General features: G+C 36.5%; 1 protein-coding gene across 2 annotated transcripts in view; it reads right to left on the reverse strand.

Annotated features, from left to right (window-relative positions):
* The window catches only part of CDC42BPA (CDC42 binding protein kinase alpha), a 187,317-nt gene that overhangs the window by 27,740 nt on the left and 131,872 nt on the right, over positions 1 to 27,705 (reverse strand). For both annotated transcript variants that reach the window (XM_071579798.1, XM_071579794.1), the window contains 12 exons: positions 26,162 to 26,286; positions 19,267 to 19,372; positions 18,513 to 18,661; positions 17,910 to 18,001; positions 15,269 to 15,345; positions 7,072 to 7,191; positions 6,299 to 6,379; positions 4,093 to 4,198; positions 3,204 to 3,340; positions 2,425 to 2,564; positions 1,463 to 1,544; positions 95 to 311 (listed from right to left, as the gene is read on the reverse strand). In XM_071579798.1, coding sequence (XP_071435899.1) covers positions 95 to 311; positions 1,463 to 1,544; positions 2,425 to 2,564; positions 3,204 to 3,340; positions 4,093 to 4,198; positions 6,299 to 6,379; positions 7,072 to 7,191; positions 15,269 to 15,345; positions 17,910 to 18,001; positions 18,513 to 18,661; positions 19,267 to 19,372; positions 26,162 to 26,286 — 1,432 coding nt within the window. The remainder of the gene's footprint in view (positions 1 to 94; positions 312 to 1,462; positions 1,545 to 2,424; positions 2,565 to 3,203; positions 3,341 to 4,092; positions 4,199 to 6,298; positions 6,380 to 7,071; positions 7,192 to 15,268; positions 15,346 to 17,909; positions 18,002 to 18,512; positions 18,662 to 19,266; positions 19,373 to 26,161; positions 26,287 to 27,705) is intronic.

A 27,705-nucleotide genomic window follows, 5' to 3' on the forward strand; every position in this document is an offset into this window, starting at 1 on the left:
CAGCAGATAACACATTTAACACATTTTCTTTCTAAAAAATCATGCTTTTAGCATACCCATTTTTCTTGGAGCTTCCTTTTTATTCATTTCATACCTATGATTGCAGCTGACTGTGTTGTTTTGATGAGGGGTAAGGTGCTGTCATAAGCTTCTTTGGGAACATAGACTGAGCGGTCTTTCAGTTTGTTCTTCTTCAGGATCCTGTGCAGTTCGTTCAGCACGCCCACCCACTTGCTTTTTTCATTCTCCCCGTCCGCTAGAATCAGGATTGAGCATTTGTTACTGGATGCAGAGAGCTGGGAGGCTGTAACCTGTAAAAAATTGAAATATATATTTTCAGTCATAAGCAATTACTTACTTCCTCATGACCACTTTTGCAAAGCTATCAGATGCCTGTGGAGGACCTTTTAATTATCTCCTTGAACTAAAAAAGCAAAAATTTAGCCTTACTTTATAGAAAACATTCTTAGTCTAAGAATCCAAAACAGAAAAACCTGCAGATCTGAACAACTCAAAGAGTATAGAAAATGTTCTTATTCTAAATGCATGTGTTTATTCTGTAATTCACAAATGTTTTCTCTAAATAAGGTAGTCAATTGTTTCTCACAGCCATTTTGTAACAAAAGCATTTCTTACAGAGCCTTCTGTATTTTTTAAGAGCAAAAGATTTCGTTAATAATTTAATGCACTAAGAATGGTCTTTATGAAAGAATGATCTTTAGGAAAGACTTTCACATATTTGATACAGCTACTATAAATAAAAGTGCAAGTCTCTTTTCTAAGTTTATCTCCCCTCAGCATACAGAGTGATGAACAGTCTGAAAGCTGGAAAAACAAGGAGTAAAACACAATGGTACAGTAAAGAAATGACAGAGGAATTAATAAAACACCAAGGAAATTTCATTGAGGTTAAAGCTTTAATAGAATATCTAGTAAAAAGAAGAATATTAGAAAAAAACAATGATGGCAAAACCCTGATACCACATACTAGATCTAAGTTTGAGCGTTTTACACCAGATTTCCATGCTGACCATCTGATAAATGGGAGTTTTCTGATATCCAATGCATATATAAAAATACGTAAGATAAAAGATTCAAGAATAACACAAGCAGGCAAATTGAGAAGCAAAGGGCAACTTCAGGAAACGAAAATATAGTCATGAACAGAAGAATTTCAAATAACTTCAGAGGAGGCTGTGAAAAATACATCTTATTGTGAAGACTGAAAAATAAAATGCACATACAGTGGAAATGAGAGCTTGTCTAATTGTACCAATGCTATTTTTTCTGCAAAATGATATATGTGCAGAACCCTATGTGTTGCTGCAACTGCCACGGATACCTCAGGGCCAGAACTTGCCAAGGAAATAAAATACCAGCAAGCTGTCAGTGAATGCACAGCATCCATGACTCTGTGAAACCCTGTATGTCTGGGTCAGCAGGGTCAAGACATAATACTTACCCTGAAGATACAGGGGATGTCTTTTCGATTTGCATGGATGACATCCGAGGCCAAGACAGAACTAACTGAGAACTCTTCATCCCTTATGAAAACCACAAACAGAATTGGAAAAAGAGTTAAAGAGTAAAATCTGTATGTTTTGCTTTCACTTTTCCAATACTCTTGTTTTGTGAAGGATGTAACAAGTCAGCATTGAGATCTAACTTTTAAAATTATCCTTTCCTCCATATCTGCAGATGAAATTCACAAATGTAATGTTGTATAATTAATTTCTGGTAAATGCTGATGAAGATATATCTATTCAGATATTCTATTATCTGGTTTTCGTTTGTATAAATTAAAATCTTCTAAAAAATAAAGTCAAACAAAAAATAAGTGGGGCCAAGAACACCTCTTCCAACTCTTTCATAAATATCCAAACTCACTAGAAGCTCTAACCTATAGCTTTTGAGACTTCCTGGATGAACTAACCTAGAGGAGAGATAAGCTTTACTTATCTGCTATGTTAAATGTTCTTGGCTTCAGTGACATTGGTAGTATTTCACTAACATGAAGATAGTGAGAACCAACTCTTCAGCCTTTTGAACCAGAAATTGCAATAGTTTTATCCTACAACAAAGTTTTATCTTTCAAAACTCTATTAAACCCCAAAATAATGTAATTTTTCTTATCTATTAATTCTAGATCCTCTACATAGCTGAACAGATGCTCTTTGCACATGATGCAGTAATATAAGTTTAAACATCCACATATGAACACAAAGTGCAGTTCAGGCTAACTTCAAATAAATGCTAACTGCTTTTAAAAAAATTTCTTCCCACCTGAAAATTAGAGGCTTTCAACATGGATTACAGGGTTTCATAAAAGCTCTGGAGCTTGCTTACTGATTTCACAAAAGGGAAAAGCAGAACAAAACCTCCCAGTGCCTCTGAAAAGCTCCCACTCAGCACCACTCAGCTTACCTCATGTCTATGACCTGACTCACTATCACGCTGGGCTGGGATGCTTTGCCTTCTGCTACATCATATAGAAAGAGTTTAAAATCACAGATGACTGCCAGTGCTCTCTGCCAACCTTTCTTTACTCCAGCTGGTTTTGGTACCTTTAGAAAAATAAATTCTGATCAACTCTCCATAAGTTTGGATGCAATCAAAAAATCAAAAAGCACAAAAATCAATTCACTCATCTGGGCTGAAAAGCTTTTATTCAGTCATAATGAAAAGCAACATAAGCAATAACACAGAAACAGTAAGAGCATTAAACACAGCCACATAGTCAACACATTACTTAAAAAAATTAGTAGCATCCAGATTCCTTCTTCTAATTTCACAAATCCATTCAAAGCAGTATTAACAAATATAGAGAAAGAAACCTATCTCCAGTTGGTCAACAAGAATATGGCCAAAACTATGCCTAGTAATTATTTTAGTATTTATGTACAAGTATCCACACTAATACCCCAGACAGTAAGAAACAGAGAGTTTAAAAAACTCACAGGCCCGGGAATGATCTCATCTCTAGAGATGGGACTATTCAAGATCAACTCAAAGCACAATGGCCAACAGAGATGGAGAGACAATTAGTGTTGAATGTGCTAAGAATTTCTTTGTGAAAATTTGGTTTCCAAATCACTACTTAAGCTATAACTGAATCCAACCCCCACAATGCACCAATTTATTCCCTCTCTGGAAAACAATGAATTTAACAGCATTGACCCAAAATGCAGCTACTTGACACTTACTCGGACGTGTCCTTCATAAGCTGTTCCTATGCCTTTCTGCGGGTCTATTCCCAAAGGTCCCTTAGTCTGTTCAGGAGGGATGGGACACACTGCAGGAGCCTTGTCTGCACAGGTCACGTGGCAAGAGAACCCACATACTTGTGAGGAGGAGAAGAAAAAAAAAGATTTGATAGTTATTCCTTGTGTAGTGCAAAAGTTACAATAAAGATGATGACATTTTTACAGGAATCCTCTCTGGTTTTTTCGACCAACATCTGAATAGTCTCACTGAACTTTTCTACATCAAGACAGAAATAAAAGTCTGCACACAGCAGCAGTTCATGGCTGTATCTACTCTAAATCCTTTTTCTCATTTTCAGATAGCTTATGGATACACAGTCTGGTTTCATCCAGGTAAGAAGCAGCCTAAAATAATCCTTATGATTTCCTCTAGGCCCAACTCTACTAGTAAACTAAAAGCTGGAACATCCTCTAAATAATGAGTGTCATTCTGTGTACACAGAAACAGAATAACTGCTATTCAGTACTGATTTGCTTCTTTGTAGAATAAATCAGAATAGATGTCTTAAATTTTGCCCTGCAACAGAAAGCAAAGCTGCTGTCAGCATACCTGACCACTGACTGTGGCCCCTGATTGCTATTTTAAGTAAACTAAGCAAGCTCTTCTACCACCAACCGGAATGAGTGTGTTCCCAGAAAACTAAGTAATCTGTTGTGTAAGATACTTGAAGTGTTTGGCTTCTACTGCTCAAAGATTGAAGCATGATAATCTATTTTGTTATTCAAAATATAAACAGAAGACTCCTGCATGACCACACTACAACATTGACTGTGCCATTTCCACCTGTAAGAACTTCAGCTCACACTTTGTGCTTTCACAAGTGCTTACCTTCACAGGTGCAGCCCTGTCGTATTAAACCAACCATCAGAGATGTGCACTGATTGCATTTTGTTGGTGTGTTAAACGACTTCACTACAAACTGGTGGGCTTTAGGCTGTGAAACAAGCAGACAAGGATGTTAACAACTGTGGCACTTCTGAAGTAACAGTTATTTTTTTCACAGACGTAAGAGTGCACAGGTTCACTTAAAAAGGCAGCTTGTTTGTGTTTCCTGAAATGAGATCTGAGCTCCTAACACATAGGCTGAGAAAAATTCCTTATCTGTGCTCATTGTTGCTAATTTAAAGCATCCTCTGTAAACAAACCCATGGAAACTGGACCTTGCCTCAGAACATGAGTTTGCTTCCACTGCAGATAGGAAAGCTGCCAAAATGATTCCATTACACTCTAGAAATTGGATGTGTGTACGTATGTGCTTGGTGGGCACCTCGCTGCCAACCAAGGTCAACCCACAATAGTATTTTCTGAGGTGCAAATTCAGTGCTCCTCTGTAAGAAGCGTTGCCTTAGTTCAAAGAAAAAAAGCACACTTCTTAAAAATTCCACATTTTATGACAGAAAGCATGACAGAATTCAGTTTTATGGTGTCTGGTAGAGGCTATTTCAGAACATCCAATTTAAAAGCAAGAGCTGAAGTTGACAGATGAAGTTGATTTTGAAGGGGCTTATCTTCCTGTTATTTCTTGGGAACACAGACTTCATGAGTAAGTGGTTTAATTCCCTCCCTCTCCTCAAGGATGGCCGTGCTGATACTACTACAAAAAGGCTAAATAACTATATAATGTGACAGTACGATGCATAAAATCCAGGAAGCTAACTTTGCTTTTCTACAAAAATTCCAAGTGAAGTAACTATGGGGGAGAAAGGGCACAGCAAAGACTGTCCAAAAATCTTGGATCACATACATGATCTGAAATAAAACAATTCTGCAGACAAAGGTGGAGGTATGTTAACCCTTTCCTCACTTTTCTGTTTTTCACAGTGTAAGGTATCACAGCTAAGGGCTCAAACATTTATATTTAGCAACAGCTTTACTGTTACAATGGAAGCTTTCTGTCTACAGGTGGATGTCTTGCACTGAAACTTGCAGGGAAACAATACTTAGCTTTAAAAACTCATGCAGTCAAAAAGTAAACAGGTTTTCTAGGGGACATAATAAATTGTAAAGTAAATCATTACATGCTGAGAAAAATGTTTGCAAGAATTAAATTATGTGTACAGTGAAATCTGTTTCATGTGATTCCAAGTGCACTTACAGTATTTTTTAATCGATCTACTAATATGCTGCCAACAGAACACTGTCTGCTCAAACCTTTTAAGCTTTCCTTTAAAAAATGAATCTTCTGCTACTTTGAAATTTATCAAAGCAGAGAAACAGATCTATTAGAAAGGCTTACTCATGTCATTGATGAGTTGCAGAAAAACTGTCATTTTTTTAAATATACAGAAGATTAAGTCACTTCCAAAATGTTTATGAGAAATTTTTTCCTTTAGTAGCTTGCATCTTTTTCCACATTTGCTTGAATACACATAATCCACTGGGATACATAATTCACTGAGAATTAGCATACACTGGCTTGGCTTACTTGGCCACCAGCAACATGATTTCAACAACTGAAGTAAAGTCAGTACTCATACAAGTAAAAATACAGAAATAAAACTGGAAACCCTACTCCTAGCCCAGTGCTGCAGCGCTGGCTGTAATGCTCACTCTATATTGTTCATACAAATGCAAATCGATGGTTTCATTTTTAGGTTTACCCTTTGCCTTTTCTCAAAAATAAGCATCTAATTAGCACATAGACCTGCTAATCCAAGACTGGTCTGCAATGACTCCAGTTTTGTTGTATGCAGAGGATAGAGGCAGGTTTGTCAGAAAATACTCTCTCCCTAGGATATCCATTTAACTTTCTTCATTTTCTGGCTCATTTATCTCTTTCTAATGACCAAACTACTGCTTTTCTTATAATCAAATGCCTGTGTACTGCTACAGTGGAATTCCCGGTGCAACTTGTCACACCCCGTAACGTAAGAATGGGGGAGGTGTTAAATTTTAGAAAGCAACCAGCTTGACTACAAACAACCCTTCTAGGCAGTTTTGGTCAGCTTAGTGTGATAAGTAGTTCTGAAGCTGTGGCTCAGGAGTGACATTTCCTCTCTTATCACACACAGAGTGTGAATGCCTGACAGAATACCTTTGGTGCAGAGAGTCCCGATCCAATATACGCTGTCCTCATGGTCGGTGTGTGAATTGAACGAGGAGGATGGTCTGTAACCTAAATACAGTCCCCAAAGGATCAATAAAACATCAAGTACACACTATCAAAGATAGCTTGAATAAAGGAAAAAGACTGCATTGTCCCACCCACTCCATCTCCAAGCATATAAGCCATGAAACCAAATTGATTAACACAAGAAAGGACTCAGAAAAACAAATGTTATTACTTAGAAAAAATAACATGTAAGATTCATCTACTAAAAGTCAGAAACAATTTTGTATTATCTTAAACCTTTGGATATTTTCTAATGTGAAATAACTACAGAATGAAATTTTTTAACAGGGAAAAGAGATAGATTATTATAGTTGCAGAGTTTGGTTAAGATTTTGTAATAACAAGACTTTCACCAGGATTTCAAAGTGTGTTTTTCCAAACTACAATAAAACATTATCTTTGTGCCAGCATTTCCTAAATATGCATGACTGAGGATATGGTAGGAAGAGAGACTGTAACTAGTAATTGATTTAACATAGTTCCCATCCCTGTTCAATTAACCATATGTGAAAGGAAATGCAACATTCCCCAAAATACAGTTCACCACTACTGCAGAAGGCTATTACAGGGTCCTAAAGAGTCTTGCTGCAGAAGAGTGAGCTTCATCCTAAACTAAAGGATTTGCAGTAGTAGTTTTTGTACAAGTGAAACTGTTACTCCTAAAAAAAGAGAAAGATTTTTCAACACTGAAGTACCTCGATTGGTTCAATCTCACTAGCTGTAGAAGGAGACCTTGATCTTGAATGGAGGTGAGACTTGCTGTCTTCATCCCGTGATGGAGTATTAGACAATGTAAAATTCTCAACTGAATCAATCTAGGAAAACAATTCAAGAGAAAAAAACAACAACCAAAGAAATAAATCAAAGACATCATTATAAAAAGAATTCTCAACTCTTACCAAAATAAGATATGGGAGCAGTAGAAATCCTAAGAGAGAACTGAGAGGATAGAAATTCAGTTTTAAGCAATTTCCTAATTAAAACCACAAAAATGCAATGAAAATTATTAGATATAAACACACCAAGGCTTCTGCTGAGAGGTGAGCACATGCACAAGAGCTGCTAGTTCAGGGGTCTGATAAACACTCCAAGGGACTTGTAATCCAGCATTTTTTAAGGGTGAATATTTTCTACACAATACTGGGTTTTGTCCACTGCTAGTAGGGGTTTGTTAGAAATGAATTCCCACATAGAACATGTAAATTGCTGCAAACATATTCAGGAGAAAGCAAGGAGAAAAGGCAGAGGAAATAATGTATTTCCCGAGGCTAGCATTATATTCACAGAGAACTGAGGGGGTTTTGTGCCCCATTTGAACTACAAAAACATCCTTACCAGGACTACAGTTTCTTCAGGGGAATATTTTCCTAGTCCTTGATATATGCAATGAAACTAAGTGAAACACAGAGCTACACTGAACAACAAGGTATATATAGGTACAAACAGGTATCTTAAGTAACAAGTCAACTTCTTTAGTGCAACTGAAAAAAAATCAGGGAAGGCAGGATGCTCCCTTGAAAACAAGAAATCTTCATAAAGTTTTCTATGAGAAATTATCTATATAAAAGAAAAAAAAAAGAAAATGCTTTTCTCCACTAATAATCAAACTAAAAGCTGGAGCCTCCAGAAGGCTCTAAGGCATGCCTGGATTCTTTGGAGCAATGCTATCATCAGTTCTCCACTGCCACGGATTTGGTTAGCTTGCAGACAAACTAAAATATGCAGCAATGTTTCCACAAAGCATTTGAACATTCCAGTGGTTTTTGTCTCATTTGCCATTGACAATACTAAGAATTCCACAAACTTTACTGCTTTTTGAGAATCAAATGTATTGCCAAGCCAATCTTGTACATGCATACACAGTCCTGTTCTCCAGAAATGGAATCACAGTAGCAAACAGGTGCAGTTGCAAGTATTTCTTTTTAGTTTTCTTTAATAGCAGTGAGTTAAGTGTGGTGTCTTGTAGTTTTACCATAGCCTTGAAAAAGAATTATCAGGTGGAGAATGTTCATCAGTTTAATCAACCCAGGCATATTAACATGCCTGCAAGTATTTCTGAAATGAAAATGGGAAATTCTCACACTGGGATACACCTGTTTACTACACACAGACCATGTGTTCCAAGCATTGAGGCAAAAATTAGCAGTAAAGCCAATATTTTATGCTCATATGTATCAGAAGCAAGTAATAATTGAGAGCTTTACCCAGTATTAGAAACATCATCCCCTAAGTAATAAATCCCCAAACACATAACATGTTTCAATTCTTTTAAACTTTTCTTTATTCCAGTCTAAATATGTGATAAATAGGAGCCCACTCAAAGACTGTTTAACCTTCAACAATTCTACCTTCTCCTTGAGAAAGTTACTAAAAAATAGGCCCAATGAGTAACTGTAGGCAAATTTTTTCATAGCAAGAAACAGACATTCCTTTTCTTTTGCAAGTTAAATTCAGAGATCTAATCTACTGTCTAATAAATGTTTCCAAATACTTCAAGCTTTCCCTTTCAAAGTAGCATCTGCATACCAAAGAATTTTCATGGTGTCTGTGAAAAAAACTTAGTATGAGCTTAACATGAATGATGGAACTTTTCTGGAATGTGCTACAAAGCCTTTGTGGTTGAAAACAACTGCTGAAACAGTAACAAATGTATTTTTACTTTACTTATGAACATAAAAAGCCCACAAAACACACAGAACCTGATCTTCCATTACAGAATTCGAAGGGAATTTAACCACCACCTTTACTGCAGAAACAGGGCCTTAAGCTGTGTTGATGCAGTAATCTCAGGTTCATTGCTTTAATGAGAAGAACCAAGCAAAAAGCAACATCATTCAACTATGGTCAACAGTTTATGAAAACAGTGTTAACACCATTCAAATTGGTTTTAAACTAATCCCCTGGATTATTAAAAGCAGATTTCAGTATTTCGTACCAAACTGTAGTCCACAGGACTGTGCATAGTTGTCTCCGTGCATCACCTGTGCAGGTCTGAGCCAAAGCTGGCCAGTGTATAAACACATCTTGAGGAGAGATAACCTCCAACAAAAACAAGCCAACAAAAACAAGCAGTTCCTGTCAGCTTGCCTGACACTGAGCAGTGTGCTTTGAACTGCACCGGTAAGGACATTATTAGAGCTGTTGGGCATTTCTGCTTATTTACTGAATATTCAATATAAATTCTTTGTATGCTTACTTATTCCTATCATGACATGTCTATAAAAGAAACAAAAGTGGCAGCATGAGTTTAAAATGGTCAGGGCATACCTAGTATGAATTCAGTCTGACAAAACTTTGAGAACACATTTGAAAATCCACCTTGATTTTTGAAACACCAAAGACTTTTCTAGATCAACCAACTACAACGCATCCATCTCTGTTTTCCCTGTATGAATTTTTCCTCCCCTCCTTGATCCTGCATTTACTCAATTCCCACTTCACATATCTATGTTTGTACTGTGCTATTTTCTATCATTTACTGTGATGTGCCTCCCAAATGTCAAACTTCCACCTTCTATGGGCAATTCCCATACTTAACACATGGCTTCTGTCAAGGGAAAGGAAATAAACAGGCAATCACTTGAGGCTTGCTCATCTTCCCAGCCTCCATCTATCTGATCAGCTTCCACATAGAACTTTCACATTGAAATGAGAAAGCACCCAAAGCATCTTCTCCTGTTACTGTGATATTCTGCTCACAGGATTATCAAATGAAATACTCCAAAAGCTTTTAGCCCACAGCTGTAAAACAACAAAAAGCACAGCAGCAGCAGCAGCAGCAAACAGCAGCAGCAGCACAAGACATGCAGTGAGGTAAATACACAATCCATACAACGTATAGGAAACATAGGCATGGACACAACAGGCAAGAAATAAAGGGCCACATAGAGTAAGACAGCCTCTTACACGTCTGCCTTTGTTAGCTGGAATACAGGAAGGAGAGCGCTTTAACAAAGAAAGGAAAATATGTTACAAAACCACACAGTGACACATACATCACCCTCAGAATTCCTCGCTCTGTATCTCCACAGGTAGTGTTTAGACACACACAAACACGTCCATTTTTACAAGTATTTAAAAAACAAGATACTCTGGGGCAACAAGAGGGGAGAAACATAAAGAAAAAACCCCACTATTTCGGGTCTGTAGTTTTACACCGGACAATAGCAGGGAAACTGCAGACTACATTGCACTATTACTTTGCACCTCTGTGGTTTGAACAATATGAATGAAGTAATCTGTTGGAGGCACAATATGTCAAACAAAGTATCATTACAAACCAGATTTACTTGAGACTTATGAATGTGCAGATAAAGTCAAAGCTCTCACCATACACTACTATGGCTTATTCTGTTCAAAAAAAAAAAAGAAGAATTCAGAATATCATTTGTTCTGTGGCTACTTCTAGAGTTCAAATTTGTTTAGTCTAACCAAAGCCCATGAGGACTGCATGTGAGGACAGACAGCTGGAGGACTTAAGAAATCCACCTTTAATTTACAACGTGATAGTAATAGAGGAAAAAAATAGCTTATTTGAACGTGTGGGAAAAATAATTCTGTCAAGGGAAAGTAGGATTCCGTTTTATTGTTATTAAATAATCACAAATTCATCCTTAAATAAAACAAGTTGACTGCTTCTAGTAGCTACGGAGATACTCGAAGATCCACCTGGCAAAGAAACAAAACCCAACACCAGTAATATCAGACACTTTTACCGAACACAGGAGACTTAACACCTACAGGACTTACTGAGAGACAGCCTGAAACACGCAGGAGAAACAGCAGCAGAGATTTAGAGCTATTAGAGTCACTGGGGGTGACTTCTCTCTCCACTAAAATGAGCACCCAGGGACTGCAAACCCCACTCTTACTCCCCTTGCTACGCCCCTGTGTGCACAGGAGATACAAGGGGTGTTTCTGCGTGCACAGACTTTCCCAGCTGTGAGGATCCAGGCATCAGTTCTGCCAACCTGACCAAGCCTCTTCTCAAGTCAGGACAGCTGGAACCAACAGTGACTGCTACTCCTCTGAACAGTGAGCTACCACGTTCTGCTCAGCATCTGCAGGCTACAGAATCAGCAGGACATCTATTTTTATTTCTCTCCAGTAGAAATTACAAAACTACTGTTTTCCTCATTCAAAAAATTAGAATTAGCTTCAGTCATTCACAGAGTGCTATAAATAGTTGTTATTTGGATGGCAGACACACAAGACACACCCACCCTAGCAAACCCATTAGTGGGCACACTCTACATGCTAAATAGACTCCAGAGATCTTGCAAAGAGTGCCTTGTAACTGCAACTGCACATTATTTTACACACTTTTTGTCCTATCCTAAAGCACAGAGCCTTGAAGAAACAATACAGGCCATTATTAATATTTACTTCAGGTTCCTGACTACAAAACAGGCTTTCCTGAAACTCATGCAATGAGTCTGACTTCTAATTCTTCCTTGGTCTTAATATTAAGAACCGTCGGTTTGACCGAGCACAGATTAATTCTTCTGGAGATGCTGCAAGAAGCACTGCCCTTCAAGGCAACTCCTACCAAAATGCCATTGGAAAGGGAACAGAGGTCACATTCAGTGGGCAGGGATTTTTAGTACCCTCATTTTAAGTCCATTTAATGTATTGATACTAAACCAACTCAATGAGGTAAATCATGAATCACCATTCATTTTGATAATTCAGAGACTATATAACTATCACTCTATGAATGAATCAAGTAATTGTCCAATAAATTAAAGATGAAAAACTGACTTTAAGCCCAACTGAATGACACCTCCTTTCACCTACTAACACAGAGATCAGCTTTATTTCTCTTTCTAACAAAGACAGAATGTCTTTTATTTGTCTGCAAGGTTCTCTTCCCATCTTTGAACACTCAATTCTCTTCCTCTGGAATTTTGTCAGAGAAAAAAATCTGCCTTGGTGTTAAAGACATGAGCCCCAGTCCAGAGATACACTTTTGCCCAATGCAGCTGAGAAAGAACACTCCTGTTGGACTCAAATAGAAGATGTAACAGGGAAAGTTTGACTCCACGTAAATCACCTCTGTACAACAGTATACACATTGATATCTGAAATGTTAGCCGAGATTAGAAGGTGGGTATCTGCACAGATTTGATCTGGGTGGACCAATCAAGAATTGTTCTTAAGGGATGTACAGCAACAGTTGAAAATTACTCACTTGCATACAGAAAAAAATGTAATGTCAAAATGCTTGTGGAGAAAAAAGGCTGCCTTCTTTTAAAAAAACAAAACCAACAAAAAGTAAATACAGAATAAAGTGCTTAAGTCTTTCAAATTGAACTAGATAGCAACTAGGAAAATATTCTCATCCTAAGCTTCCCCTTGAAAAATAAAACAGTATCAGCTACTCTGCCACATATGTATGTACTTTATCTCTCTTTTAACAGGTTTTGGGACAGAGTTTTAGATATTTTTAAAGGTACCTTTCTATTAAAGAACCTGCTGATACAAACTAAGTGTTCCTAATACTCAGGTATCACAGAACACTTCTTTAATCCAGACAAAGGATGTGAATATTACTCATTTATTGTGGATTTACATGACAGGAAACTGTACCCTCATTTTTTTCTGCATAAGAAAATTCCAACAATATCATAGCAAGCTTAAAGTTTTCCATAGGCTATACAAAAATATAAGCAGATGTCTCCTGTGATACCATAGATTTAACTCCACATTTTGTCTAGGGTATGTACCTGACTTAGAGAGAAAAAGCATCCAGAAGGAAAGCACTCTGATTTCAGAGTATGTGAAAGGAAATGAAAGCACTAGAATAGGCCCATACTCTACATCCACTTTGCTACATCCTTCACAGCAGACATTTCTCACATAAAATTAATTATATCACATTTTAATGCAAATAGGATTACACTTTGTTAAATAAATGTGTGCACAAACAAATACACGAGCACAGACAGACATACACACACACACACTGTACCTACAGAGTTGCAATGGATGGGTGTCTACCAGGGATGCATAGCATATACTTTGATTTCAGAAAGTTTATTCTTAATTACTTTTATGTGTCTACTATTCACTTTGGGAGAAATATAATGCAGTCAATTTTCAGCTTTTAACTCAATTCCCTTAGTATGCAATTAACTAGTTGGAAAATTTAAACACTGTCCTGACAGAAAACCTGCACCTTGAATGGTAATAAGAAGTAGTAAGGTCACTTCAGTTATAATGAAAATTACTTCTCACAATATAGGCTAAAAAAGAGAGAATATTTTAGAATTTACAGAAATCACCAGTGTGTAAGGAGAACATTTTAACAGAAGTGATTAGAAAATTTTTGAAAACAACTAATGATAAAGGAATAATATGAAGCAATAAAATAAAATAAATATGCCAGTGATTTTGGGATCATTTTCCACAGGCCATATCAATAGCTAAGGCCTAAAAGCAGATTTTCCCTACCAGAAAAACTGTTTGTAATTAAGAATTTTTCACCTGCACCTAAAGAAAAACATTTACTTTAAAATGGAACACCTATCTATATAAACAGATGTAAGTGTGCTATTACAGAAATACTCTGTTTTCCACTGGACTTGCAGATTTTTTTAAGCTGACTGTATTAATGTCTGAATATTCCAAATCAATCAACTGATCTGTTATTAAGGGATTTACTGGGTTGAAAGTCAGACTTACGTCATCCATAAAATCAATCAATGAGGATGAAGAGGAGGAAAAGGAATCCTATTTTAATGAAAACAGCAGTAAAAAAAAGAGAGAGAGAGAGAGAAAGAGATGGATGAAGAAAACCGTGCAATATAAATAAAATTGCAAAAATAAAGAATTGCAAATATTAGTGGCAATACCGGTTACCTCAGTAAGTTTTCATTAATTGCCTTTCACAGACAATTAATCAACAAGCTATGTGTAAAAATCCCAGTGTTTCTGCAGCATTCACTCAATAAAACAATATTCCTATACTCCAAGAGAATTCTTATATTGAAAGCAACTTGTAAGAAAAATGATTAAAAAGAAAACTTAAAAATTGTGTTAATTGTGAGGACTTCAAGTGAGAACAATGAATTAATGAATACATAATGAAAAGAAAGCAAATTTTGGGACATTAGTAATATCAGGGAGTATGCTCTTTCATAGCTAAATGCAATGACCTTGTACACACATCAGGAAAAAAATGGGCAAACTTCAGACCAAGGTACAACTATAAAGGTGGTGCCTCGTCCCCTCTGAATTCAGTTTAACCAATATTTCACCACAGACATTCTTTTCAAAGAAAAGTGATGCATTGTTTGGTGTTGATTAAAAAAGAAGACAATAAATGTACAGAATTGTTTCAATTTTTTTTCTTCCAGGCTTTCTACCTAATCTGCTCTTTTGTCTAAAACTGACAAATGTATAAAACAGATTCATTTTTTTACGTATATAGGGTCTGTGGAGAGGAGATGAATAGCAGTTATCTGGATTTTACAGACCTGTGCAAAATGAACAGATGAAACCAACCTAATAAACACTATCAATGACTTTGTGGGATACAATCAAAGATAATTTACATATTTTCTCTCATTTTTACCAAACCACTATCTGCATTACTTAGCATCTTTCTGAATACAAAGAAAAGCCATTTGGACAACTATGCTTTCCATGTTCACCATAAAATCAAGCAAAATTCTGCATTCAAGGTTTGAGAGAGAATTCACTAGGATTATTAGCATTCAAAAGAAGGCAGCCAGCACTGTAAATGACAAACAATGCTCACACATTATTATACAAAAATATAAATGGGGGAAAATACAATTAAAATACAGTAGCAAACTCTCAGCAAACATGTATATAACCTGCACACAACAGCAGTTCCACTAACAGAGTTAGAATAGTTGTAACACTTACTTCAAATTGATCCAGAGCAGAGGTAGGCGCATTCAAAAATGCCAAGAAAGAATTCTGTGAGTCTTGGTGCTTTACACCTAGAAAACAGCAGCAGGTTTTTAAGCTACAGAAAAATAACCTTTTCATGGAGGACCTTTGCCTTGCTGAATCAGGGTTTGAGTGTCCACCTGAAACACCTATATTTTTTGAAACAAGTTGCACATTTTGTCTGTTTTCCACAGCAAAAGATTTTGTGTATGTTTAATTAACCTTTTCCAAGCTGGGATGTTTGTGTGGTGTGAATTCAGTTTGAAAACACTGTATGAATATGTCTGTTAAGCAGAGGGCACTGATGTGCTCGTGTCCATTTGCACCCCACACTAATGCAGCAGGTGCCATCTCTGACCTGGTCACACGTGGGATATCCTGTGGTTGCAGGAAAGCTGGAGCCAACAGGGAAGATTCCACAGAAACATCCAGAACACACTGCATTTCCCGAGAAGATGAGTTCTTTGTGCCATGCTCTTTGTTGCCTGCCCCCTCTCACTGTTAACACCCAGGAGTAATACAGTCCTGGGTAAATGTCTCTGTCACACAGCATCATTTAAGTGATGCTCAGCCAGGAAGAGGAGCGGGAATGCTGCATCCCCCAGAGCTACAGCAGCTGGCACAACCTGACTCTCACTGTAACTTACTTCATCTCTTTCTTTTTTCTTCTTTTCTTTGTGGCATAATTCAAGTTGCTGTATGGGTGTTCATAAATCACACATGTGTATAAACTCTATTTTCCTGAATGCTGTAAATAGATTATATACACATACATATCTATACTTACTATGACCAAAGCCTGAAGGACTGTGTGCATCTCGAAAGAATGATGCTATCAAAGGTCACTTATTTCTTTGTAAAAATGTCAGTGTCTTGCTCTAGCTAGGCATACCACCCTGTTTGCTCTAAATATAACCCACAGTGAATGATGAGGTTACAAAGAACCTTTTCCTCTTTAAAATATAAATACACTCAAATTCCAATAAAATACTAAAAATAATTTTCAAATTACCTGCTACTTCATAGAATCATTTTTAGACATCTTTTTCCCACATGCTAAATTTCTGGAATATATTTATAAAGAGCAAAGGATTCAAGTGCTAACCCAAGCAATCCTTCCCAGAAATAAATTTCCACACATTGGAAGTTACTCTACCACTGTACTACATTTGAATTTTCTATACAATTCATGATTCAAACATGTATTTCTTCTTTTTAAGAGACAACCAAATCCAAAGATGGTAAGGATTTTGGATTAAGGTGCATTTCCATCAAAATATTTGAATAATTGCAGTAGAATATTATTAATTTACTTCTGTTAAAAACCATTACTAACTTTTCCTTCAACAGTACTTTTTTTGCTGGCTGTTTTAAGAAAAGAGTAAATGTTTATCTCTATTTTCACCAAAACAGTAAGTTTTTAAACACTGGAAAAAATACAGGGTAAAGTGTTAATTATAAATTCCTAACAGATTACTTAATGCAAAGGAATATTTCAGAAGTCAAGTAACCATGCATAATATTTAAGACAGCTCAAGAACATATAAATGAAAACGAAGCATGACAAAATATTTTTATCTCCAGTGAGATGCTATCAAGAGCTTTTCTCCAAGCACTTGGTAGAAGCATAATCTTGGTTTCCATACTAAGCATTAAGACAAACAATTATCAGTTCCCTAAGTCTTATTTGCCAATTGCCACCAGTAATTTTTTAATATTCTGTAGAGGTTTGGATTATCTTTACCAGTCAATCAGCACATAGAGGCCTATATATATATATAGAAGATGAATGGTAACTGCAATACATTATAGGTGGACATGCTGTTGGGTTGCAGTATTGGACATCCCTATGCAGCAATTGTTGCCAGGGTATTGAAATTCAGGAGTTCAAACAGTTCCCTACAGAAAATTAGGTAATTCCATCTGGTCTGAAAAAAACTGCAAAGAATCAGCCAAATCATTAATCAACTCTTAATGATTTTTTTCATTGTAGAATTTTAAAAAAGTCTCTTCTCCCAGCAACAATGCAAAATACTGCCAGATGCAACAGTAATCCCAAAAACATAAACATACCCTTAATACCACAGCAAAGCAATCTTGACAACACTGCTCACTATGTGCTTACAAAGCCAATGTGCTTTCTCTATGTGCTAACAAAATCATCCCAGAAAAGAACAAATGCTATGAATTCCTCTGCAGTTGTTTACTCTCTGTGTATAGACAGACCTAAAACATTTATAAATAAACAACCCTATGGCCAGTATTGAAATCTAAATACCTTCACCCATCATTAAGGAGAAAAAATTAGAAATATATCTATACTTCTAAGAGTTCTCTGGCAGTAAATCAACATACACATGCCAAATAAAAACAATGCTGTTCCAACTCAAATAATACCTTACTGGTTCAAGTATATCAACAAAACTGAAGTGTATTACAAATATTAGAAGTGCAAATGCAACTGCTGTGGGTACATCTTAACATGCAATTGTGCTCCCATTTTGTACACCAGAGTCTGTTGGTATCGTATTTCAGTTGCAAAGTGACACTTAATTGATAAGATGTACCCAACCAATGTGAAACATGCTATTTACTTGGATATCAGCTGTCATACCCTTTTCTGATCTAAGCTCTTCTGTCTCCTTTTTCAGTCTTTCAATATCTGCCAACAGCTCCATGTTCTTCTTCTCAGATTCTTGTAATTTACTTCAAAAGAACACAAAAAAAAACTTATGTAAGTATTGAGAAAACACTTTTTTCTGTCCATGTTTGTATGCTATTTAAAAATTAATGCTCAGCAAGGTTAATGATGCCTTCAAATGCCAGAATGAATTCAGAAATCTGTTCAGACCTGTTCACGATGGTATCTTATTTAAAAAAAACCCAACAAAACAGAATTAATTGTTCTTATATACCAACTAAATAGCTCATGTTTCTAATTTCTGAGTAATGGTGTGAGCCTGTATTCTGCAAATGAGAAAAAAAGACCACATGTAGTTTTTCTTGGGATTTTTTTAATTTGTTTTTTAATTCAGTGTCTGGGATACTAATAGATTATGCTGAACTATGAGAGACATGGGCTTTTTTTACACCAGTGTTGAAACCAGTGTAATCATTCATCATCAAATTTTAACAGACAAGATAGTCAAAATAATGATTTGATGACATTTTTTGAGAGGTATCCAAGTAAATTTGCATCAGAACAGTTCAATCTTACCACTCTGTAGAGATGCAGGAAGCTTTGACTTTGTTCAGCTCATCTTGAATAGCCTGTTTGGCTCGGATTTCAGCATCAAGGGCAGACTGCAGCTCCAGCCTCGCAGACATATCCAGTTTGGCAAAGCGGCGCATCTTCCAGGGCATGTCCTAGTGAAGAATAAAAAAAGGGAGAAGAAAGAGTAAGAGCAAAGAAAGCTGAAAATGCGGAATGTAACTTCAACAACTACATTTCTCAGTCTATTATGTGCTTAACGTAAGAGTTCATTAATTCCAAAGTACTTTAAAATTAAAAGATTAAGAGTAATGTTAACAGTACTATTATTTTTGAAGTCTAGTAATAAATAGGCAAGATGAATGTTTTATGATGATCTCAGAAGCAAAGAGATTTTACGAATTCTAGTTCTGATGTGCCTTGATTCAAATGACATCTACAAAGTCCATCCATGATTCACAAGTGAAAGACTTGAAGGTTTTTCAAGAACCAAAGTGTGTTTTCCTTCAACAAGTTCATACGTGGTTATAAAATAGCTACTTGAACAATATAATAGATTAAATCACACAACAAAGACATCTGTGTTTAATTAATTGATAAACAATAAATTTGCTATTCATTTATTCAGAAGGGAAGCTCTGGGAAAGTTTAACTTTTCATTAACACAGACTCTACAGAAAGATTATTACTGCAGCTGAAACTATCAAATTAGTGGTTTTTTCCAGAAAACCCCCTCTGAAATACGGAATTAAAGTCTTACTGTAGCTCTTGCCCCCAAACTGGAGTTCCTCAGGGCTTCCAGCTCTTCTGTCATTTTAGAGGCCAAGGCTTGAAGATAACCTCGAGCATCTTTTTCATCGCTTACCCTGAACAATTACATAAGAAGAAAAAGGTGCTAAAACCAAAGAATCTAAGGAAAAAACAGAAATCTCTTCTACAAAATAACAACCAGAAACTGATAAAATCAGAATAGAAAAATCACAAAACATAAGATAACAAACAAACAACAAACAAAACACACGCAGAAAACCACGCAGAACTTTGCTGCTTTGTGGAGTTCTATGAAACATTATGCATCAATAAGACAAGGAATGGAGACTGAAGAACTACGTATCTAAATATGTAATATATGTCACAGTATAAACATCAGCTACCTGAAATTAAAGACTTTGGGAAAGAAACCTTTCACAATTCAACCCATTTTTAGGGAGTAAATTAAGACAAAATTCACAACCAGGAATTAACAATCCAACTGTCCATATAATATTGGAACTAGCCGTTGACTTTACTGTACCAATTGAGTAGAAGAACTAGTAGTTAAATCAAACAGTGATTTTACATCAAGAAACGCTAATTAAATAGGGAGAGTCTACTCCTAATGTTATTAAACAGCATAAGCCAGAAGAGGCTCTGTCATCCAGCAAGTTTGCTTTCTATCAAGACATGTTTTCTGGGTGTAGAGACAACAAGGAGGAGACATGTCTGGTTTTCAGATTCTTTGATCATCAGTTACAAAGAGAGAACAACAACTTTCTGTGATTAATTACAACAGAAGGTTCTTTCTTCACTCTGCCTCAGGTGTTAACAGAAAAGAAAGCCAGTAAAAAATTAATTCACTGAAACTAAGGAGCTTATGAAAAACCTAAAACAAACAAACAAACAGGAAAAAACCCAAAATCACCCCTCCCACCCTATTTCCTTACATTCCTGGCTCTGAACATGTGCATTTTGCCCACAGAAGAGCAAACTCATTTCTGCAACACAAGGACATATGCAAGTTCCTGAGCTGGTCTCAGAGACCAGCAGTCTAACACCGCAGCTTGATCATAGTTAAGTCTATCAGCACCAAACACTGAGTATATACAGGATGTGCTCGAAGTAATGAACCTCAAAAAATTTAAAATAAAATTTAAGAAAGCGGGAAAATAGTTTTTCTATTTAATGAAATTCACTTATCCTTGCTTCCTGATCTCTCCTTAGTAACTGTAATCCTGAGTATGTTGGACTGGAGATGAGAGTTCTCCAGGTGGTTAATTTTGTCCCGTAGTGACCTCCCTGCAGAAAGTGCTTACCCCTTTGCATCTACAAAGCAATGTAAGTTTTTCTGGTTGATACTATGGGGTTCACACACACATGGAATATGGTAATGGTGCTACTCACAAGTTTACCATTAGTTATAAAAACGTAACATTTCAACATAGATTTTCAGATAGTCACCCAGAGGCAACAGTGAGCACATACTCTGAACTACCATGGGCAAGGGAGGAACAAAAGAGCATTCCCAGAGTGGCTTTAGGGCAAGATCACAGTGTGAAAGCCATGGGTTAAGCATCTGCAGGTTGTGGTGACTTCTGAGTGTGCAGTTTCAGATTTATACAAGGAAGTCAGACTGCTTTAATACAGAGGAGGCAAAGGCAAAATTAGCAACCATTTCCCACAAATCTCACACCCTACATGAAAAGTAAGCACTTATTCATGCCTTCGGCATTCTCTTCTTTGTCTCCTGCTTATAATTCAGAGTTCAAGAGGTGGGAAGGAATCTAGGAAAACCCCGCATGTCCTGACTATGAAAGTCAGTGAGAGTTTTTATATTAAATTATGAGTCCCTGTTTTTCCCAAGTTATATCAGAACTCAATGGAAGCAGCATACCAACTTTTCCCGTAACATTCTGGATGACACATTTTGACAACCAGATATAGACAATCTTGGGTACACAAACCACTTGGGCTGTAAGAGTGAGCAAGAGGTGTGAGAAGTAGCTTAAGATGCTTTTTTGGGGGGTGTGCACATAATTAAATACAATGTGAAAAGAAAAACGCATAAGCAAGAATAAAGAGAATGTGAGGCTTTCAAGGTGAGAGAGTAAGTTGTCCTGAGGTATAAGCAGGGAAAGAGATTTAGGAATCAGCATTTGATTTTCTCAATTTTTAATGACACTTAAAATCTTTGCAGAACAAAAGGAATAAGGTCATAACAAAAAATAAAATTGAATTGGTGCCTTATCTTTTAATTTTTCTAAATGAAGCTGAAAAATTCTAAGTGTCCAATTCTTGGTCAACTTTTATCATGCCGTAATAGATCCCTCCCAATGGAAGGTGAAAAACCTCTTCAGTATTTGGTTTATGTGAACAGAATGCTCTAAATGCTGAAAAGCTGCACATGCAAAAACCTCAGAGAGACGTTCCACAGTCATGTAGAAATCTAGAAAATGAAAATGTAAAGTCAATCCTTACAAATATCTGTACTGAGTTCAATGGAACACCTCAGACTATGAAAAGAGAGTAAAAACAGTACAATTTTGAGCTGAGGTAGTTTTGTTGTCCACTAGATGGCAAAATTCTCTCAATAATGACACCCATCGATGAAACATTAAGTGGACTCAAGAGCTCTCAGAGCTTTTTTATTTGTTACTGCTTTGCTGGGGTTCTTTCATTTGGTTGGCTTAAAAAATAGATAAAAAAAAAAAGGCAAGAATGGTAAAGTTACTCTTACTCTTTGCCCTATTCTAACAGACAGCCCTGACAAGCACAGCAAGAAACCTAAGGAAGAAAAGCTCTTCAAGTTCCACCCAGTCATTTCTTTCTTTACTGAAAATTCAGATTAACTGTTCTGTTTTCATATGTCATATACATTTTTTCACATTTAATTGTCCTTGCAAACTTAGTTCATTAACTACAAAGAACCTAGAAGAGCAATAGAGTACAAGTCCCTGCAAAATTAAATTTAACTTTTTGGTTGGAGCTAACATAACACCATTACAACCTTCAAATAACCACTGGCTATTATCTAGTATGCTGTTTGTCAGCATGCTCAGAAAGTCAGACTCCTGGGGTCTCCAGCTGGGTTACTTTACAAGACAAAATAGACCCAGAGGACTAGACACTTTTACTCAGCAGGAGTGGTCTCAAAGCCCTGGGGCTTTTACATCATGCTCCATCTTACCTGATTTAAAAACTCCAAGGAAATCTAAGAGTCATCTCCCAATTCTCCTCTAGTTTCTCAATACTTTTAAATTCCTATCTTTGTACTAGTATGCTCAAACCAGACTTAACCTTTTCTTTTATCCTTCATCTCCAACAAAATTTGTCTTTTAAAACTATTTCTCTAAAAATTTTCGACACCTGACTCTGCTCCCAAGCCCTGAAATTTTCCCCTGCCCTCCAAAATTTCTATTTTAGAGATAATTACCCTCTGATTATTCCTACATCAAACAGAACATGTTCAGAATTTTCCCTGTGTTGAGTTAACACAGATGAATTTGCCCAGAATTTTTACTAAATCTTTTCCATAATTTATGTGTGCTTTCTTCTGAAAGCAACCAGATTTTTTATGTTTGATTTAGTTCAAAAATGTTGGAGGGGGAGAAGTTTGTATATTTTTGTTTGCTTATAGTTTTGTCTTGCTTTTTTATAGATAAAATCAACCACAGAATAAAAAATATTTGGCTGACAAGGAAAATATTAACTGAATCTTCTGGTAAACAACAGTCACAGCTTCTGGGCAGCTGAATCTCAGCCTAAGATCTGTTCTATAGGTAAACCAGGTAGCATTTAGCTCATCCACATAAACAGGCAGCAACACAGAATTATCCATTTGAACAAGTTGTCTAGGCCTCCTTTCCAATCAATTCTGAGAAAACAGACTTCTCCAGTACCAGTCATGGGATTTATGTTAGTTGTCTACATTAGGACTTTTGCAACTAGGTTACCTGGACCCCTCCCAAAGAGATTAATAAGTTAAGATTCTTGCCAAGTACTCTGGGAATCACTACCAAGATTTCCATCGACCTCCTTTCTGCACAGCCCACAAATAAGGGACTGTGGCTATTTAAAAGATTCCTTTTTAAAGTGACTGCATTAACCTCCAATGCAATGAATCTCTTTTCCCATCTCCCATAGGAAAATTAACAGCCGACTATAAAAGCCTCAATATTTCTTACTCTTGTCAAGAAATGACGAGTGATTTGGCTAACATAAACTTGTCAATATAATAGCTCCATTAAGGCTGAATGATCTGGGAGGGTCTGCTGTGCCCACAGTAGAATTTGCAATGGAAGTTTGATTTAAGTGTTTATTTTAAAACTTTGCCTATATTTTAAGGTAACTTGGGACAATAGCAGTGAAATTAAAAGGCATTCATTCATTATCTTTGAAACAGATACAACAAAGCAGAGTAAGAAAGCAGGGGAAGGCCAAAGAGAATGTGATAGGCCATTAAAATTCCTCGCAAGTTACAAAATCTGAAAGAAATAGCAATTTAGAAGGGCCACGGGATCATGAAGGAAGTGACAATCTTAACCACCCAAAACACGGATTCAGGTATCAGGGCAGATTTCCTGAGAGAGGTATCTATTAAGATGGCAAAGCACTTAGTGGAAGTAAGAGACTCCCTGGGTTTGTGTTGCTCCAAACAGGGCTAGAAGGAATCCCTTGAACTACCACAGGCAGCTGAGCAAACTGTTTACAAACCCAGTCATTAATTTCATCTATGCCTCCTATCCTTCCTGAATCATGGTACACAGAGAAAATGGCAATTTTCAAGAGGTGCAAAGTATACACCCAAAATACTTCTTTTAATGTAATACTATGTGAAAAATCTGTTAGTTTTGAAGAGGGTGCCTATAAGCCCTTCCCTGCTTTGCCAGCTCCATTCTGTTGTCATACCGAAGATGTGACAGATGCGGATTTAAACTCCATGCTCTTCTGAGGAGAACACAGGCTTATGATTGATTAAATAAGACTAGCTTTCTTTAAAATCAGGTGGGTTTTTTTCCTTTTAAAATGTTTATAAGAGATGCTTGAATACTTCATGTAGCACCCCATGTTCCCCAGAGACGGACCTAGTTTTGGTATGCACTGCTGAATTCTGAGGACAGCAGATGGACATGACCAGATTATCTGTATAACTCATGGAAAAATCTAAACACAACAAGGAAAAAATGTGACCTGAGATAAGGCCTCACAGAGATGAAAAAAATTTAACATAAGCAGAGAAAAGTATAGAATGAAAATTTAAATGTGTATACTGATGACAAAATGGAACCAAGCCAGATTTTTTGGTCTCCTTAACGCCGGCCCACAGTAGTTTTATTTTTTTTTCCACTTAATACTTTAATTTTTAGTTCTATACTTTTAAAAGACACTATATTACTGAATGGGATCAGCAAAATTGTGGCTGTCATTCAGAAAGTCTTGCATGTTCTTTTTTTATTACTTTTAGAAATAATAAAAAAGTCAAGGCCAAAGCCTTTTACCCTGCCACAGTGACATCTCTAACATGAAAAATGCTTTATCATATACCTGAACCACATCTTAAAGTGGTACATCTTAAAGTATAAAACACTCTCATAAAATGGAGAAGGTACGTCCTCCTTAATGGCTGTTGGTACATTTTTACATAGTGTTAACCAAAATTATCCACAACTAATTCATACTTGTTTTTTCCGTAACTACCAAATTTTATGAGTGCTTTCACATGTAAATCTGAAAAATTGCATTTGATTACCTTGGTGCATTATGACAGATAAGCACTACCTTAAAACAGTAAGAAGTGTGAAATTATAGACTTGTCTCACTTTCTACCTTGATTTTTTTCCTGAATAAACAATTCTAATTGGCCAGAAATTGACTAATTAATTACTTTTTAAAAAATTTCTGTGACACAAGTCATCTACTATACTCACAGTTATGAGGGACAAGATATAAAAGGAACATACACAAAACAGACCCTTTAAATTCCTTCTTATGTATTCACATGGCAATATCAAAAGCCAAACTTCTCTGTATCTGGACAACAAAATCCTTGACATTACAGCAATACCAAACTAAGCTTCACTAAAACAGTGTTTCCCACTTTTGCCTGGACACGACAAATGAGATTTTTTCACTACCATGAGATGGGATAAATGGGGGCAGGGAAAAATCAAGTAGTAACAGATAAAAGATTAGTATATGAAAATGACGTCTTCCCAAACTGGATGATCTGTAAAAAAAAGTCTGAATGCAAACTGGTTTGTAGATGTGAAACACTGCAATGGACCATTAAAGGGAAGGGGAAATAAGCAGGCATGGAGAGATAAAATAGATAGATAAAAAACCCAGAATACATAATCTTTCTCTCTGAATAGTTTCCACTTTTTTTCCCCCTCTTAGAAATATAACGCCATTATTTAGGAAAAATACTATTAGAAACATCACTTGACGGCCTTTGTGGCAGTCTCAAATGCCCTCCTTTAAAAAAACTCACATAAAAGTTGCACCGTATTTGTTTCATTCTGCCACATGGGAAGCAGATGAAGGAAATTAATGCAGAGACACAAACGCTCTCAGCCACTACTTTTCCCAGGCATGTTCCCTCTCGGAGGCATGAGCTCAGCACATGATTCCCTTCAGCATTCTTCAACAGCCACAAGCCACACCCAACCACCATGATTCTTCTGCACTTTAAAAAGCTCTATTTGGTAAGACACTTTCACTGTTAAGGAGGAACACAAACTTTCTGGATTTGCATATTATTAAAATCTCACACGAACCCCAGACGGGTGTGAGATTTCACCCAAGCGCTGCCAAAGTGCCATGTGCAAAGACAAAAACTCAGCAACAGACCCACCACATATTGAGGGGCTTCTGTAATGACACAGGAGCAGAGTACTCACCATTGGATAATCTCAGTAATTTGGGCCTCCCAGTGGGCTACAGACTCCTTCTTATCAGCCAGGTCTCTCATCTCTTCTTCCAGCTGCCGATTATTCATGCTCAGTCTCTCAAACATGGTGGTGAGCTGAAGGAGAATTTAAACAACTTACTGAAAGTATAAACTGCAGTGACTGCAACTCTGTGCAGACTCAAAGTCATATCTTTCCTTCACCCACATCATACATCTGCTTTACAAACTGTCCATCACAATAAACACCACGTAACAATGAAAGCCAGAATCTCTTCTCACCTATGGCCTCAACTGTATTGAAAGGCCACTTTTAAGGACTAGAACTACATTTTTACCAAATTAATCAGTTTTCTGAGCCTCCACATATCTCTACAATTCTTAGAAGGTTTCTGCTTTGCACCATATAGGTGTGGAATGTTCTGTATAAAAAAGTTACTTTAAAAGAGCAAAGCAAAGACATAAAAACTGTCACAGCTCAGATAAGACTGTCGAACCTCTCCCTTGTTTAGTAACCATGGAGAAAGAGAGACTTAACAGATACAAGCATGAGACAGTCCTGAGATTCTCCAGGTGTTTCACATTCCCCTATTTTTCCTTTTACTTATTGGCAGACAGGAAAATTGAAATGAAATGCACATCTTTAAGTACAGTATGTTACACCTAGCAGTTAACCTCTCACATTCACACAGCTCCCATTCACACGTGCACATTCTGCAAGACAAAAGCCACAGCCAACTCAAGCTGGTATTGGGAACTAAACCTTCATTTTATTGAATTATTATTCAGAAAGTCAAAATGGAATCAGAGACCAGACAGATTTTGTAGGAAGGCCTGCTTAAGAGAATGAATCTCAGGTGAAAGGCTTCTTTTAGTATTGAAATATATTAACATTTCAAAACAAGAAAAAAATTTGCCAGTTCTAAATCTGTTTTGCTTTTTACTTCAAATATGAATAACTCCACACCTTATTTATAATTTAAATGGATTTATAATTTAAATATGCCTACTTATAGAATGCCATTTGACAAGAAAAATACAAAGCTAAATGGAGTGGGGTGGAGAGAGAGAGAGGGAGAGCACAAAAACTATCAGTGACTAGGCTCTTACTGGCCTGGGACGAAGCCTACATATAGGCATACCTATTATGTGTCTTACACTGGTATGAAAATACGCTTTAATTTGAGCACAAACATGCAAACATGCTTACTTTGAAGAACATTGTACTTTCATCATATTTTTAGAAAATCTAATGCATTACAAAAATAATAGACAAGTTCAGCAAGACTTGGATAATCCACAATGAACTTGAATAACCTGTTAAAATGAACAATAAAGAGACAATCCAAATGCACTAATCATAATCATTACTTGCTCAACACACTTCAATTAATATGACTTATCATTTGTGATTTTTTAATATCTCAAAGTAACACTTAATCTCAAAGGGTGGGAGGGGCCCTGGTATTTCACAACAATTGACATGCAAATATACTCTAAGTAATCACATCATTAACTATGTATTTTTATATCTGG

The sequence above is a fragment of the Pithys albifrons genome, chromosome 2 (assembly GCF_047495875.1).
Source record: "Pithys albifrons albifrons isolate INPA30051 chromosome 2, PitAlb_v1, whole genome shotgun sequence".
In the NCBI taxonomy this organism is placed as follows: Eukaryota; Metazoa; Chordata; class Aves; order Passeriformes; family Thamnophilidae; genus Pithys; species Pithys albifrons.